The 18,995-nt window shown below is 36.8% G+C and overlaps 1 protein-coding gene across 2 annotated transcripts in view; it reads left to right on the top strand.

Moving 5' to 3' along the window:
• Positions 1-3,574: 3,574 nt before the first annotated feature.
• LOC306888687 (phosphofurin acidic cluster sorting protein 1-like) overlaps positions 3,575-18,995 on the top strand; it is a 52,643-nt gene continuing 37,222 nt past the window's right edge. The window contains exon 1 of one of the 2 annotated variants that reach the window (XM_079447109.1): positions 3,575-3,990. In XM_079447109.1, coding sequence (XP_079303235.1) covers positions 3,842-3,990 — 149 coding nt within the window. In that variant the 5' untranslated portion in view covers positions 3,575-3,841. The remainder of the gene's footprint in view (positions 3,991-18,995) is intronic. The other variant, XM_079447108.1, reaches the window with a different exon arrangement.

The raw sequence follows: 18,995 nt of genomic DNA on the forward strand, positions 1-18,995 counted from the left end.
AGTCTGACCGTCACCTGATGTCTGGGATTTGTTTTGACCTACATAACACTTTCACTGCCGCTTGACCTCAGTCGAGAGCAGACAAACACTCAAACACCGCGTCTCAGACAATAACAGACTCGATTCACACCAAACACGCCGTCTGAATGAGCTCAAACACGTCGCATCGGTGGGCAAGATCCAATTTGCCACGTTCCAGACGTCGTACAAACACTGACTTCATTTTAAAGCCTCGAATATCATCTCAGGTCTCCATTTGTTTCGTGATTTCTCATGAGTGAGACATGAGTTTTATTCAGGAAGATGTGCTGGTGCTCTCTGAAGTGAGTTTTGCACACTAAACGCCAGTCACATTTCCTTATGGAGGCCCATTTCTGCTACAGAAGAACAAATGGAAAAAAAAGTCAAGCTTTGGTAAATCACAATTATGATACAAGTCAAATTATGAGATACTAATCATCAATATTAGATTAAAAATAGGAATTATGGTGAAAAAAATAAACTTAAATTGAAATTCAAAGTCCGTTATGACACATTCTAAATAATGACATCAAATTATGAGTTAAAGTCTGTTGCGGCATAGAAAGTAAATATAAAAAGTAGAAATCTTGACAAATTCAATTATGAGAGTTGAAATTCTGAGATACTAAGTCATAATTATGACACAAATCTAAATTGTAAGATACTAAGTTATCAATAAGAGATCAAAATAAAAGGAATTATGGCAACAACAAAAAAATAAGATTGAGAATGAATGTCACTTATGACAATAAGAATTATGACTAAAAATATGGCAAAAATGTGAAATTATGAGAAGTCAGTTACTGTATAAAAAGTAGACATTCTGGAAAAAATGAAACTCCAGATAAAAAATGTCAATTATGAGATAAACTCATAGTTATGACAAAGTAAAAGTGAGACAAAAACTAGAAATTCTGACAAAAAAATGAAAAGAGAGTTCAATTATGACCAAAAGTTAACCTAAAAGTTTTTGAAATTGAACTTCGGCCTATTAGCAAAAGTTATAATTGATAACTCATAAGTTCAGCTTTTATCTCATAATTTGACTTTGTCGTGATTATTACTTTTTTTTAACCTAATAATCGACTTTTGTCAGTTTCAACTTGGTCATAATCATGACTTAATTTTTATTTTATTTATTTACTGTTTATCATGATTTTGACACTGCCAGCTTTTTATCTCATAACTACAACTTATGTCAATGATGCCAATAGCATACCTTTCACATTTGATGTCATAATTGTCATTCTATGTCAGAATTATGATTTACCAAAGCACTTTTTTTTCTTATACGGCAAAAGTGGGCTTCAATACTTTTCCCTTATTCCTCAACTTTACAAGCATATAAATGCTCTTCTGCATGACTAAAGTGTGATGCAAAGCAGTGCGTTTCCAAAGCCAGATTGTAATGACTCAACTAATTAGCAGTTTGATTTAAAACCCACAGGCATGGGTGCTTACCTTCCGTTTCAATCGCACAACATTGTCAGCATGCTTAGGTTGTACTCGTTAAGAGATGAAGTCATAAACGCTACACAAGCTGGAGGCTCAGAAACACACACACACACACACGTCTCAGGAGAAGCCCAGCCGTGTCATGCATTGGTCAGCATCAGCTGGTCATATTCTCTCCATCAGACGCCCGCAAGGTGAGCGAGCTGATAAATATAGATGTGCTTTCATCACCAGCCTCCTCCGTGGGCTTCCCACCGCTCTCCAGACAAATCATATCTGTTTACCTGGAAATGTGTGACTAAACAGCAGGTGTTTAGATGATGCTTTCACCTTTCTAATCTCAGTGGCCTGCTGTGACACGGGGTCGTTTCTGATTGACCCTCAGTCCTGGTGACATGGACGTGTGTATATTAGGACAGGACAGGATCACTCTCATATAATCCAGGCTCATTATAATGTGGCTGATCACATGACCAGCTCAACTAAGCACTAAGTGTCCTAAAATGACCTGAAGTGTCTTGTGATGGGTTGTATGGTTATTCAGAAGCATGTAAACGGGATATTTTGACTTGTGCCGGCTGATTAAATAATTGCATTATATTTGAGACCAACTCAGTGTCCATTAATGGCCTTTAATACTGTTTTTAACGCAAATATTTGATACCAATATTGTTATTAGCACAGTACAAAATAGAGCTTATTTTTATTTAATAATACGTTAAATAATTGAATATTTTAGTTTAGTGATTTAACTTAATAATGGGATGTACGCAACATTTAATAATGCATTAAATTATTTTAAAGTGATACATGTCATGATTATGATTTTTACTTCATAATTTAGCATTTTTTGTCAGTTTCAACTTTTTGTCAATTGTGACTTAGCATTTCATAATTTTGACTTGCATCAATTATCAATTTTATAATTTTCCAAAGCACAATTTGTGGCAACAATTACAGCTATGACACATTCACTCAAATCCACTGAAAGAATATTGTGTATCTAAATATATCATATAAAATATGTCAAAATTGTCACAGAGTGGTGTTGTGTTTGAGACAGATATGAAGGAAGCCGTGTGGATTTACTGTATATGTGACATCATCTATAACTCACGATGTGGCAGTGCAGAACCCTACTGGTGTCCCGAGAAACTCAAATTTGACCAACATTGAAAACCTCAATAATTTATGAATTCTTAATGACTGTTCAGCGGGTCTGAATGTGTTTTTTCTGCTCCTAAAGTGCATTATGATGGAGTAAGACAATTTGAGCAAAGAAAACTTGACAGAATTTTTAGTCACATGCGACTTCAGAAAATTTCTGGTTGATTTCAGTCACTTTTAGCATTTTATACTATTGCATTATCTATCAGTGTTCTGTTATTTGTCATTGAATGGTGAATTTCTTACAGCTACAATTTTAGTTCATGTTTATAGTGCTGTCAGACAATTAATCGCATCCAAAATAAAAGTTAACGTGTGTGTGTACTGAGTTTATGTATATATAAATACAAACACATGCATGTATATATTTAAGAAAAAATATGTTATAGGCTATTTATATTTTAAATCTATTTTTATATGAATATACATATAAACGTAAATACATCAAAATATATACTGTATGTGTGTGTCTTTATATATACAAAATAAATATACACAGTATTACTGGGACAACAAATATAGTCACACATATTTAATATATTTATAAAGTAAGTATATTTTGGAATGGCTCGAATTTGACCTATATATAGCCTAATATAATGCAAATATTATAACAATATAAATATAACTTTTTTATATATAAAAACTTTTTATAAATATTTTTTTGGGATATGATGCATCTCAAGGGGGTTTATCCCAAATAATACATTTGTTGTTGCAATAAACATTATGCATGCATGCATGTAAACATTTCCTTATAAATAACAAATTAACAATTCCGCAAGGCACTAAAATCGTAAATTATATAGTGATTTGTCTTATTCCGCAGGACAAAACGGAAAAACACAGATATGTCCTTTCATTACCCGCCCTCCCTCTTCTCTCTCTCTCTCTCTCTCTCTCAAGGGTTGGTTATGAGGGCTCGTCTTTCACGAGAGGCGTTGCTCTTCGGCAGTGGCGCTTCTCTGCGAGCAAAACAGAAATTTCCGCTTCCTGCAACGATAAACAGCTAGCGCAACTTGAGAAACATTCGCGGCGACTTTGACGGTGATCGGCGGGCTGAAGAGCAGCGCACGTCTAACCGAGCCTCGGTCCTCGTGGACGGATGTTTGTGCTGCAGTAGAGGGTCGGCGCTCCGACAAACAGCCGTGTTATTCGGGTTTTCCTTCATTGTTTTCAAACATAAGGTTCCTCCAGCATGTCGGAGCGGGGAGGGCTCCCGAGGACTGGAGGCGTACCGTCTCCGCAGCCCTCCAAACCGGTGGCGATCGCCTCCAGTCGGCCGGTGCACATGAACCTGTACGCCACCTGGGAAGTGGACCGGTCGTCGCCGAGCTGCGTGCCGAGGTAAGGCGCCTGTCGGTGCTCCGCCGGATAATGCTCGAGGTTTCCTTGACATTTATCCACATAAAATACAACACACTGAGTTAAAGCTGGATAGTGAAAACAGCTAGATGCAATCAAAGGAATAAAATGAGCCTGGACAGATTTCAGCACTGTACAATATGTGTCGCGGTTTGCAGCGAAAGCGAAATGAACAATGATCGGTGGTTGAATCTGAACACGACAGTGCGGTAAAGACAACCAGAGCAACGTCTGCTTGACAAAGAGCTGGAGGTGAAATGTTCAGACATGCAGGGCTTCATGTATTGTATTGCAGCCTGTCAGTGGTCTGGAATATTTGTCTGGAATGTTGTTCTGCTTTTCTGGAAAATATCGGACTAATGCATAGCGATTTACCGATATTGCTTTTTTAATGACTTGCACTGAAACAGATATTATTACACTGCAGAAAAAGTTTTTCTTCCTTAGAATTTGTTAACTTTTGTCTTAAAAGTTCTTGAATCAGGATGAATTTACTTGACAGATATTATGTCTTGTTTTCTGAAAAAAAAAAAATTGGTTAGTTTTTACTTAAAACAAGCAAACATATTGAGCCTCGGTCCTCGTGGGGTAAGAAAAATAATCTTAATTCACAGGCTAAACAAGATTATTTTTCTTGCCCCATTGGCAGATATTTTAGCAAAAAATATTTTTCTGCAGTGTAGTAGTTGTAATAGTAGTAGCAGCAATACTAATTATAATAATTGTTGTTGTTATTAGTATTATTTCCCCCAATTTATGCTATTTATCGGTAGATCCAATATTGATAAACTAAGAACTGCATAAAATGCGTAAAATATTTTCCCTTGATGGAGAAATAATCCTAGCATATATTATTCATGCATTGTATTCCATCCTGGGAATGGTCTGCAATGAATGTTTGAAATGCTGGATTTTTGGGAATAGATTGATGTAATGCTGGTTTAGTGTGTCAGGGTTTCATGCACATTCCAAATTGGAAATGGAATGGAATTGGTTTGGGATGCTGCTGTGGTAACTGTTGGGCTTCATGTTTTGTATTCGCATCTGCTGCTCTGGAAAACATTGAAGTTTATTGGAGTATACCGATATAGAAGCATTACCCCCAAAATATTTAATTTATCACTTGTCCCAATATTGACAAACTAAGAACCGATAAAGTTGGAAGTAAATATCAGGAAAAATATGTCTGCCTATTTGAAGAGGTTATCTCATTCATGCATTGCATTTCATCCAGTATATAGTAAGAAATGTATGTTTGAAATGTTACATTGTCGGGAATATATCGGTGTAATAATACGTGTAAAAATCCATGCATTGAATTCTAGATTGGGATTGGTGTGGTATTGGCTTGGGATGCTGCCATTGGTAACTGTAGAGTTTGATGTGTTGTATTCCAGCCGGATGTTCTGGAAAATATTGGAGTAAAGGATAGCAAATGACTCGTATTATTCTTTTGACCCATATTGAAACACATATTTATTTTTTATGTTTTATTGTATTGTTATTACTCCCCAAATTGGTCACTTATTTGTAGATCCAATATTAGACAACGAGAATTGCCATTGTAGGGAATATAATATTGTTGGATTGCAGGATGTTGTGAGTATACTGGTGTAATAGATCCTAGAAATGCTGGATAAGTAGGCCTGGGACTGCTGGGATTCATATGTTGTATTACCGGGAACAGTCTTGTATATATTGGCTTGGGATGCTGCCATTGTAACTGAGGAGCTTCATGCTTTGAATTCCAGCCTGGTGGTCTGGAATATGTTGCAGTCGTGTGGTAGTCCTAGATATGACGCTTTAGAATGTGTGGAGATTCATGCATTGTGTTCTAAATTGGGAATGGTATGGAATTGGTTTGGGGTGCTGCCATGGTAACTAGGGTTTCAGGCTTTGTATTCCAGCCTGCCACCAGCATTGCATTACCCTGCATTTGTGATCAGGTGAACATGTATGTGTCAATGTTCAAAACAATCGTTCTTCTTGAAAGCCAATACTCCCTGCTGCCTGTTGTTTTCGCTTGCAGTTAATATGGGCTATGGATACAGACAACAGACATGTGAAATGGCTGCCCATCGAAGCTAATTGGTTTATTTGTATTAAATGCGTATTGATGGAGCAATTGGGATAGATCTGGGTTACACAGCATGTGCTTGTGTTTTGCGTGACATCACGCTGCTGGTATTGACAGGAAACTCTAAAAATACACAAAATATTGATTGGCTTGTTGATGTTTCATGTTTGGCCAGAGCTGATGGCTGTATTCAAAGTGTAATGCATTAGGGAAAGAGCATAGCGCTCTCCTTACCTCTACTATCATCTTGCTCGGGACTGCTTTTAAATATTAATGTGATCTTGTTTTATGTGTAATTCAGGTGGACAATAGCCCTGTAACTCACCCCGGCTACTTAATTAGAGCTAAAGATGGCACAGTGGGCGGCACAGGGCACCCGTATGGCGCGTGTCTGATTTCTGAGGGTTTGTGAGTGTGTAAATGTGTGCATCTCTAAGTGAAAAGAAGGAATAATGGGCAATAGGAATGGGAATTGACGAGCATTAACAGCGCAGTAACAGTTCCCGTTTCAGATTGGACATAATGAAACTTGCAGTTTAACAATCGCTCTGGGCTGCTTTTCCCAAAAGCATCATAAGCCTAAGTAGATCGTGGTAAAACCACTGGCACCAGTGGTCTCTAAAATCTTAATAATTCTATCAGAATAGGAAAGTCCGCACCACAAATATAACAACAACAACACAGAGGAACAATATCCTTATTAGGATCCAGAATTTAAAGAGCTTGCACATTTAAAGAGGCAGACGACAAAACTGCATCGCTCATTTAAGATAAACAGAACATTGTTGTCTGTTGGTTCAAACACTATTATAGCTATCCTTACAGTTATCACTCTTGCTTTGCATGGGCCTTAAATCATTTTCACCGATTCATTTAAGAGAAAATACCCTTCTCACAAGAGTAATCGATTGGTGGTTTTGACTACACTGATGGTGTTGTATGTTTGTTGATGTAACAATGCAGCTGTTCAAAAATAAAGTAACCAATTATCATGCAAATCTACTCCAGTTTCTTTTGTAATTTGAACCTGTTATGAATAAAAGCCCGTTCAAACCAAAGAAGATAACTATATTAGCACCCACACCAATGCACAATAACATTGTTTATTATAAGCAGTTTTGTCATCTGCTGCTTTAATTGCTCAAATTCCTTAAAGTCGGATGGATTCTGATTGGCTGTCAGTTGTCATCCTTTTTTATAAATGTCCCCCTTGGTGAAAATGGGTCTTAAAGGGATAGTTCACTCAAAAATTAAAATTGTATGCCATATGTGACCCTGGAGCACAAAACCAGTCATAAGTATCACAGATATATTTGTAGCAATAGCCAGAAATACATTGTACGGGTCAAAATAATCAATTTGTCTTTTATGCCAAAAATCATTAGGATATGTTCCATGAAGAAATTTAGTAAATTTTCTACTGTAAATATATCAAAACTTCATTTTTGATTAGTAATATGCATTGCTAATGACTTAATTTAGATTTAGTTTGCACCCTCACATTACAGATTTTCAATTAGTTGTATCTCAGCCATATATTGTCCTATCCTAACAATCTTCAGGTGATGTATAAATCTCAATTTCAACAAAATTGACCCTTATGGTTTTGTGGATCAGGCTCACATATATGATGCACTCCATGTATGATTTTCAATCATTGCTATATAAAGTGATCGTCTCTCATGCTTCATTAAAAATATCTTCGAAGATCAGCCAAAGTCTTATTGGTTTGGAACCACATGACGGTGAGTAAATGATGACAATTTTCCTTTTTTAGGGATGACTATCCCTTTAAGAACAGTTCTCCATTTCCGACCCTATGAGTGACTATAGCATGTGTGCTGTCATTAGTATCAGTGTGTCGATGCTTTTGTTGCCGCAGGTCTGTCATCTGTTTGATATTTGTTCAGATAAAATCCTTCCTTGCAAAAACCCCTCAGCGTCTTTTGGCAGCTGATTCATTGATCGTGCCAAAGGCCAGCAGGAAAACAGACTGACACCTCATTCAACACAAACAACAACAACAACACGTTACAGTCCGCCTCAGTATGCCATTATATTCACACTTCCCTATAAAACCTTCAGTAATGGGATGTAACCAAACGGTTAGTAGCTTAGTCTTTGAAAAACACATCGATTAACCACAAACATTGACGTCATTGAAAAAGCCATTGATTCGAACTTGTGTAGTAACTTTGACATTTCTAAATTCTGGACAGGAGCCTATGTGTTTTAATGTCAGTTTGGTCCTCACACTGCTCCTATCAATTATAGTATAGAGCACAAGCCGTATGCACCAATTTTTGGTTGTTTTTCGTCCTTATCTTTAGACGAGAATCTTCATTTTTAGAGTTGACCGTTGCTTTAATTCTGAATCATTTGCATTGGTTTGAGGCTGTGGTGTATTTTCAGTATTACGGTGTTTGGCCCAAGCGCTGGTTGTTTCCCTCTGCAGTCTGAGGCCTGGCGATGTCACATCCTTTGTTTGCACTACCACCGATTTCTGGAGTCACGTTTTGTTCACCTGGTTTGATTGCTGAGCCCAAAAAGAGAGCGAATGCAGCCGCCAGTCTGAGAGACGGGGATGGACGGGGACGCAGAGAGATTTCACGCTGATGATGTGAATTAGGGAGCGAGGGATGATGGGTAGAGGGTGGGAAGGTAATTGCTGCTACCGATTCAGAGAGAGAAAGAGCAAACTGCGTGGCACCCAATCAATACCGGCAGGCCGCCACTCGAAAAACTATCTCGTCTGAGATCAGACTGAAATTGAATTCATCTCGATATCTACAAGGCCGAACAATGACATGGAGGCTATGGCTGAATACAGAACAGAGAGGTTTCCAGTCTAAATAAACCGCTTTCTGTTTTTCCTGGTGCTATTGTGAACAGTTCATCTGAGCAAATTATTCCAAACTTCAGTCTGGTGTTGAATGCTCAAAATTAAGCACATTTTTAAAAAACATTTTTGCTGTTTTTGTTGCACATTCAGCTTGTTAACAATATTTAGACTAATATATTACTTAATGAAAGAATAGATTATTATTATTATGACAAGGATTTAATATTTATTTATTTTTATTTATGATTATTTTGCTTTTCATCATGCCATACAACATTCCATAATTGTTTTGATTTATATATTATTATAGTATTATTTTGAATTAACTTTTGTTTTTATATTTTCAGTTTTCATAGTAAAAGTTTTAGTTTTTTTTGTGACGTTTTCCCTCATTTTTATTAGTGTTTGTTTTACTTTAAAACTTCTGTGAAGCTTTCAAATATTTTTATTTCAATTTTTCATCGAAAACTTGTTTTATTTTTGTTCTGTTGTTCAATGTCCGTTTATTTCAGCATTTCTAATTTTAATCTAATTTCTCATTTTAAAGTTCAACTTTAGTTATATAAACACACACACACTATATATATATATATATATATATATATATATATATATATATATACACATAAATTACGTATATGTGTATATTAATAATGTGTGTAAAAAATGCTTAACAAATAAATATTTTGAATAGTTTGAATCTTAATAACAACACAGAGGCGTATTGCTTTGTCAGTAAGGCATGTGTGAACTGGTGCTAAATATTATAACGCTCACGTTAGAGGACTTGCCTTTGCAAGATCTGCTTTACTGGAAGTATTAGGGAAATTTCGACAGTTGCATTCTGGGTAGCGTGCGCTGGCTGCTGTGAAGTGAACGGAGCTGTGAGATGCCTGACATTCTTCTCCATCCTCTGATCTCTGGCATGCGCTGAGGACCGAGGGAGCGGTTTGGGGAGCGTCGTGAGTTACTGGCCCTTCACTGACACAGCTGATGAAGATGGACTTTCCCATTTTATCGCTCTTTCTTTTTTTCTCTCACTCCAGTCGAAGATAATTCACTCTTTCTCAGCATCAGCTGGATAGTTCCACTCTTCAGAAAAAAAAAACTAGACAGTTTTATAAATCGCCAATTTGATGTGTATGCATATGAAATCAGAGTTTCTTTCATCTCAGCAGTCTCTTTTGCTAACATCAATTATTGCCTTTACATCGTCTAGCAGCCACACTGCTCTCTAGATATCGATGTCCACATAGAAAAATCCATATTGTTCAACTACTAGTTGTGACTTTTTATGTGACCCTGGACCACAAAACCAGTCATAAGTGAATAAATAATCTTTCCATTGATGTATGGTTTGTTAGGATCGGACAATATTTGGCTGAGATGCAACTATTTGAAAATCTGGTTGTATTGTAAATCAAATAGTTGTATCTCGGCCAGATATATTTACAGTAGGAAATTTACAAAATATCTTCATGGAACATGATGTTTACTTAATAGGATATTAAGTAAAGATCATGTTCCATGAACATATTTTGTGAATGATTTTTGGCATAAGAGAAAAATTGATCATTTTGACCCATACAATGTATTTTTGGCTATTGCTGCAAATATACCCCAGCGGCTTAAGACTGGTTTTGGGCTCCAGGGTCACATATTAAAAATAAAAGTTAAAGGTTGTCAAAAGCTATCCTTTACTGCCTTTAACTGTCAAAGATGCTGCCATTCTTGCTTTTTTCATGTCACAAGTGTTATCTGTGCTTTTGTAGTTCTTCAGAGAATGGTTTTAGACTGAAATATGCTCTGCTCATGTTACGGCAGGTGTGTTGGATTCATTGTGTGTCTGTCTTTAATCGCTGATTTTACCAGCACTTCAGCTTCATTTTCATGCATCGGCTTTGTTCCTCTCATTGTGGTGCGGATGCATGTTTGTGTCATCAGTATTGCTGTTATGAAACCCTATACTCTTATAGGGAGAATGCAGAAGCAGAACCGAAATCGAGCTGCTTTATTTTGTTGTCTGCTGTGCACGTTTATTAACGCAATCCATGAAAGCACAGCGGTGAGAAACTATTACTGACACAGTTCATCATGTCTCGACGCCTGAGCCGCAAAACTACTGACGTGCCGGATTCCCCAAGCTTATTATAGCGGCTTAACTCTGACACGTGAACAGCTTTACTGCACCATTCACTTTTGCGTGCATGTCCTGCAATCTAAACATCTACTGTTGAAAATGAAACTTGTTGCTGCACTGAATCACCAGCAGCGTGATGAGGCTCTGACGTGATTTCTGCGATTAAGTGTGTTTTGGTAATGTATCACACACACACATGCTGGTGTGATATCAGGCCAGAGACACACTGACCCACTAACACAGTCCAACAGCAGTCATTCACAGCTTCGGCTGAAGATGGATGGCATTCTCATTCAGTTTCCTCTCTCTGGCTCAAATGATTCTGATTTGTACAATGTTTCAGACTATGCTTAATACAGTACGACTGATCTTACAGACTTATACAGGCTTGTGCATCAATCTCAAACACTTGCACATTGTAGAAGACCTGAAGATTGTCTAATTAGGACTTTGGTGATTCTGGTTATAATTCCAATTCCAACAATGTCATTTTTTAGTGTTTGTGTAGTTTTATAGTATTTATTAATATTTTGCATAAGTATTTATTTTTATAACAAATGAAATTCAGCTTCCAACTGGACAAATAATAATTCTTATTGCATTTCCTGTCATACATGTCCCTCTGGACTTGTGAGTCACAGGAAATGGCATCATCATCATCATCATCATCATCATCATCATCCCCTGGCGATGATGTCTTCACTCTGATTACCTGTCAGTAATTATGTTGTCTTTCATATTAGAATGCTTTATAATATCAAGGTTGTGTGTGTGTGTGTGTCTTTTCTCAGGCATCTGGGCTGTTGTTGCAGTTGAGCAGCACTGTGTGTTTGTGAATGTTTCTGTTGCACAGCAGAGCAGCATTCATCACTGCAGGACATCCACACCAGCAAAGCAAAGACTCTCTCTCTCTCTGTGTGTGTGTGTGTGCGCGTTACTGGCCTGACAAATAGTTGTGTGTCCATATCACCAAAGCATTTGCAGATCAACGCTGCACCAAGACTTCGTTCACATAAATTAAAGGCATAGTTCAGCCAAAAATTAAAATTATCTGTTAATTTACTCACCCTCAGGTTGTCCGAGATGTAAGTGACTCTATTTTTTCTTCAGCAGAACAGTCAAGAAGATTTTTAGCAGAAACCGTGATCCAAGTCAATTGGTACCAGTACTTTGAGTCAAAAAAGCACATACAGACGACACAAAATGAATACCTGTGGCTCCTGATGATATATTGAGGTCTTATGAAGCAAAATGATAGGTCTGCGCAAGAAACTGAACATTATTATGTTATCCAGAGCTTCAGGGAAACAGTCCAAAGTGATGTACGGTTAGTGAACGAATAATTTTTTTGAGCTGATTCTTTATGGTGAACCAGACGAACCAGTTCATCAAATCGGACCGAATCTTCTGTAACAGTTCACATGTGAAGCGGCACAGATCTACAAGTTACTCAATCAAAACTCACTTACAGACTCCTGACAGTCACTCCGACTCAAAAAGAGCCAAAATACTGATGTATATGCTCCTACGATGAATGAACTGATTCAGTGCTCCAGTTCCTCCAACACTCTCACACTGAACTGAGGAAACCGTTCGAAGACCGATGAGCCGCAGATATGTGCACCACCAGGGGTGGTGATGGCGCAGTGGATAAGACACATGCCTTTGGTGTGAGAGACCCGGGTTCGAACCCACTGAGAGACACCAATGTGTCCCTGAGCAAGACACTTAACCCCTAGTTGCTCCAGAGGCGTGCGACCTCTGACATATATAGCAATTGTAAGTCGCTTTGGATAAAAGCGTCAGCTAAATGAATAAATGTAAATGTAAATGTGCATGCATGAACCCAACACTTCAATGAAGAGACCAAGCCAAGTCCCCTTTATTTATATAGCGCTTTATACAATACTGATTGTGTCAAAGCAGCTTCACAGTGTCAATAGCAAAACAGTTAGTTAATAATGCAAGAGGACAATGACAAAACAGTAATTTTTCCAGCTAAAGTCAAATCACCGAAATGAAGGTTTTTATGGTTTGTCATTGCTTATGTACAAAGATGAGCTGATGAAGACAAGTTTATTCACTTTATATGCTTTAGACATGTAAACACCCACGTTTTACATAATTATTGGGTGCTTTAATAATATATTTGCATATATGTCATTGTGTGCTTATGTAAATGAACTAGTGAATTGAACCAGTTCATTGAAACAAACTGTTCAAAAGAACCAGATCATGGAAAAATAATCATATTTACCTGTACTGTAAAAAAAAAAAATCTGTAAAATCTACGGTAAAAAACGGCAGCTGTGGTTGCCGGAATTCTACTGTAAAAAATACAGTAACATTTTAGCTTTTACGGTTTTAACTTATATTTACAGTTAAATACTGTAATTTCATTAACTGATATAATGTTAATATACAACCTATTAAAGTACTGAAATATGTTTTGTACCTTGGAAATACACTAATAACCACCAAATGCAGGTGGTGATGAGAGAGTCACGTGATGAACCAAAGCCAATCACAAGCAGCTTTTAGTAATAACATTTAAAGAAGGTGCACAGTGTCATTTACACAAGCACTAAATACCATCATGGTGAGACTTTAACAACATTAGATGTAACATACGACCCTAATAAACACAACTGATAAGAAAAAAGCTAAGAAGAAACAGTTATTTCAAAGAAAAAACATCAAATTCAAACAAAATTTGAAATGCAACACAGGGAATTCTGGGAACGTCAGTTTACGTTTTTCCCTGTAAATTGTACAGGAACTTACTGTTAATCATTTAACAGGTTTTTACTGTAGCTTTTTTACCGTTAAAATCATTTTTACAGTGTGAAGCTCTGGATTACTGGTATTAATATTGTAAATAATGTTCAGGTTTTTTTTTTTTTGCACAAACCGATTGTTTCGCTTCATAAGACCTCAATATATCGCCAGGAGCCACGGGGTGTGTATTTTGTGTTGGCTCTATCTGTTTTTTGACTCCCAACGTGTCGTAGCCTCTGACTTGCATTTCATGAATCATTTTCAAGGATCACGGTTTCAGCTAAAAATCTTCTTGACTGTTCTACTGAAGACATAAAGTCAGATGCATGTCGAATGGCCTGAGGATGAGTATGTTAACGGCTAATTTTCATTTTTGGCTAAACTATTGGGCTACATTAAATATAATGTGTGAGAGCAGTAGTAATGATGCAGACACATTTACTCTCTACATGTTCCTCACTGCGTGTCCATCTCATCTCCAAATGAGATTAACGGTCTTTACATCATTAGCAGCGAATCGTTTTAATGAGAGGCCAGTGCCACTGTGTGGGTCACAGCTGGTATCAGTTTATTCATCTCGTTAAAGTGATCAGTGTTTAACTGGTTGCGTAACCGGATGGACAAAATGATGGCTACGTCCAAATTTACATACCTCTATTATACACCCGCTAACGATCTAAACCACAAGGACCATTTACATGTAATGTATACAATAATATCAAGATCATGGGAAAAAATCCAGTTTTATTTTATTGAATATAATACTTTTTATTTTTGATCAAATGTAGCTTTATTAATTTTAACTGGAAAATCTGAATATTTGCAACAGTGTTGTTTTAGTATTATTTATACAGTATAATATTTATTAATATTTTGAATTGGCTTTTATTTTTATATTTTCCGTTTTCAATTTACCGTCAATTTAAGGTTTAGCCATTTTCATATTTGTATTTATATATTATTTAATATTTTATTTAGCTTTAATTTTGTTTTAGTACTTCAACTTAAGCTTCTTTATTTCAAGGCAACATCTCTACTTAGTCATTTATTTATTTATATTTTCAGCGTTATTTCAGTTATCTGAAACAATCTGTGAGTTTTAGTTAACACTATCAGCATTGTTTATCAGACTCATGTGACCCTGTATAGACCGTGTGTGTCCTCCGCTGTGGTGTGTGGGTTGTAAACAGTCACTGAGCTTGTTTTGAAGGTCGAGCTCAGAGAATGAAAGCTAAGCGAGTCTTTGATGGATGTCACAGGTTGTTTTGAGTATGCGGGACGTCCCGCTGCGTGTGGGAGTTCCATGACGTGCGTTTGGTCTCTTATCTGTCCTGAACACACCCCTCAGAAACGGCTCAGAGTCAGGTCTTCAGCTCTGGAGATTACCTCTGTTCAGCCCGAGTGGAAAAAAACAAACTTATCTGTTACTTACAATCATGAAGTGTATAATATGGTAAAGGGTGAATCTAACAATGAAATGTTAGATTAAATTAAATGTTTCCCTTTTTTTTTAATTAATGTGTTTTATTTTTATAGGAATACAAAACCTATATTAAAGACCCCTAATACTACTAATATGTTTATCTTCTGAAATGAATATCTTGACAATCATGCTCTTTTACTGTAATTTGCTGTAAATCTCATTCCTGTCTAGACAATAGATTTGTTATTTACTAAAACAAATTCAATTAATTGCAAAAACACTATCATGAAGTATATTTGAAGTTGGACTTTATAAATGTACTTTACAAATTAAATGATGCAGAATAGAGGTCGACCGATTAATCGGCCGATTTTTGGCATTTTTTTTTATTAAGTGGCATCGCCCGATTGTTCTGCAAATTAGGCCGATTAATATACAGGCGCATCTGCAAGCATTACGTGATGCTGCCTCGTGCGGCAAGCAGATTGCCATTCCTCTGGCACAACGGATAACCCTGTGATGTCCCCCGCTGCCTGCTAACTTTTTGAAGAGAGAACTACTTGGTAGGGCTGTGCGATTAATCGAAATCGAATTGCAATCACGATTTGAGGTGTTGCGATTTGCTAATCGCAAAGCCTGCGATGTGGACACGATATTGCTCTGATCCAGAGCATATGCACAACTGCCAGCCTTGAGTGACAGTCTTACTAACCAATAGAGTGAGCACATCTCCGCTCTCCCCGATCAGCACTGCTCTAGGTCAGATCGAAAGTTAGGCAAATTAAAACTAAAGAAAACACATATATATACTGCATGTTTGCTAATTCAGAAGACCGCACACACAGCCCGTGTCTCTGAATACTTCTCATACTCGCTCCCGCTGTATTTCTTTAGTCAATTATTAATTTATAAAAAATAAACAAGTCTTTCCTGTGAAATTCAGTAATTCTGTGAAGTACTGGTGCATCTCAATAAATTAGAATGTCATGGAAAAGTTCATTTATTTCAGTAATTCAACTCAAATTATGAGCAGGAATGGGGTGTGTCTGTGTCTGTGTGATCTGCACACCGCCTGGGGGGTTGTTAGCATGTCTGGGGAGATGAGCTGGACTCGTGAGCGGATCAACGTGGAGGACGTGAAGGAACAGACTCGTCCTCGCCGCAAGCACTGCTGAGACGAGATGGGGTTATTACGGAGGAGCGAGAGTCTGTCAGGACGGTGAAGGCTGCGGCTCTATTGTCCAGCGTCCGTTAAGAACCTGACGAGCCACACGTCAGCTGAGCCCCTGTGTGCTTGTGTTTGATCAGCTACTTTCCTCTTTCATTATAGCTTGTGTGTGTGTGTGTGTGTGTGTGTGTGTGTGTGTGTGTGTACTTGTTCGTGTGTGTACAGTGTCCTCATTCCTCTGGATCTTTACGTTGGTTTGTTTATTCATGTATGACTGTGTATTTTTTACATGTCACTGAACAAACAGCATCTATCACGTGTACATTCACTTTCAGCAGATTAAGTATGGATGAATGTTTTTAATTGCTGTTTATTTAATATTTTATTTAATATTTTAATATTAATTTTTATTATATTAATATTTTTTATTTTCATTTTAATTTTAGTCATTTTAATACTTAAACTTATTATAATTTATGTTTTCATTTTAAGTTTAGTTTAAGTTTAAGTAATTTTGTTGTGTGGTTTTTAACATTTTTATTATTATTATTATTTTAATTTTTTTTAGATTTCTATATAGCTTTGTTTTTAACTTTAGTTGTATTACTTTTAGTATTTAAACTTATTTATTTCAGTTGTTTAATTTCCAAGTTTTTTTAAGGTTAGCTTTTTTTTATTTCAGTTCCTAAAAAGAAAGATTTTTAGTACAACATAAATTTTTATACGTTACAGAACGGACTATGTTTATCACATTCATAGAGAGAGGGTGTGTTTGTGTGTGTGTGTGTGTGTGTGCGCTTGTGTGTGCATCCAGTTTCAACATCTTTCATAGAAAACCCCATTAAAAACAAGAGGAAAGAATGAATAAATGAAAATTGTAGCAAAAAACATAGAATACTTTTTTTTTTTAAAGTACTGTAAATAGTGTATTTTCCCGTGATTGCATCAGTGCAGATCACCTGTGTGTGTGTGTGTGTGTGTGTGTTTAAGGTGCGTCTCATCTTGGCATCTGCACATGAATTAAACTCTGCCAGAACAGGCAAGAACAGGAGCAGGTGTCGTCATGGAGACCGCCTGGGATCTCTTATCATCTGTCAACCTGTTCACATTGACCATGCTTCAGATTTCACTAAGTAACACGTTTCTTTACCTGCGGACAAACCCAGTGCATTTGAACTGATTATGTGAATGCGTTATGCTTGCTGTTATTATATTCCATCTGTTTGTCCTTTCATATCCTATCAACCTCATAGAAAATCCTAGAAACCTCCGAGCAATGCCCTAAACACCCAAAAGCACCTTAGAAACAAAACTAGCAGGGCCTTCATTTAACTTCAGTGAACTTTCAAACTGTGTCTGGTTAAGTTTCTAGACAAGGCGTTGTTAAGGCGATTATATTTAAGTTTTATGTTGACTTTTCTGTTGTAAATATGCTGAAATGGTAATCGTGTGGAGTTGTCTGTGATGTTGTTTTGCTCTCGGCTGCATTGCAGACGTAGTGAGCTCCTCCTGATGGCTGCAGTATGGTTGTCTCTTCAGTTTAGGTTATTTGGGGTTTGATTTGAGTCGTCGTCAATTATGTGCTAATGAACAGATTATCGCGTCGTCATGGCAATGGTGGCGGTGAGATTGCGTTAAACGCGCAGATGGCGGGTGTTTTTTCCCCCGGGACGGCACTCACACACTCTCATCACGCTTTCACCGTTCTCCACGAGCTGCCGACTCCAAGTATACAGCTTGAAGATTTGATTTGTTTTACAATTGTGAGGTTTTGTACTCGTGTTCATGTTGTTCTTTTGTAGTGTTGATGTACTGTGTCGGCACTGCAGTGACATTAGTCAGGTTCTCTCAGTGTTATATGTGACCCTGGACCACAAAACAAGGGTCAATTTTTCAAAACTGAGATTTATACACCATATGAAATTGATGTGTGGTTTGTTAGGATAGGACAATATTTGACCGAGATACAACTATATGAAAATCTGGAATCTGAGGGTGCAAAAAAAATCTAAATACTGAGAAAATCGCCTTTGTCCAAATGAAGTTCTTAGCAATGCATATTACTAATCAAAAATTAACTTTTGATATATTTACGGTAGGAAATTTACAAAATATCTTCATGGAACATGATCTTTACTTAATATCCGAATGATTTTTGGCATAAAAGAAAATTTGATCATTTTGACCCATGCAATGTATTTTTGGCTCTTGCTACAAATATAACTGTGCTACTTATGACTGCTTTTGTGCTCCGTCATATATTAGGATTCGATTATCTATATACTAATGAGCTTTTATTTTGTATTTTCAGTTATTTTCATTTACATTTATTTTTTTTTAGTTTTTTTTAAATGGCGTAAGTGGAGCAAAAGTACACTGAAATATAATAGTAATAATCTCTACTATTCAAAAGTTTAGGGTTGGTAAGATTTTTTATTTTTTTAAGTCAATAAAGCAATATTTAAATCAATGCATTTCGATTTCATGTTGACATTTTCTATTTTAAAAATGCACAAATTAAAATAGTCATTTCCATGTTTACAGCTCTGGAAAAACATG

Source organism: Barbus barbus (assembly GCF_936440315.1).
Source record: "Barbus barbus genome assembly, chromosome: 2".
Lineage (NCBI taxonomy): Eukaryota > Metazoa > Chordata > Actinopteri > Cypriniformes > Cyprinidae > Barbus > Barbus barbus.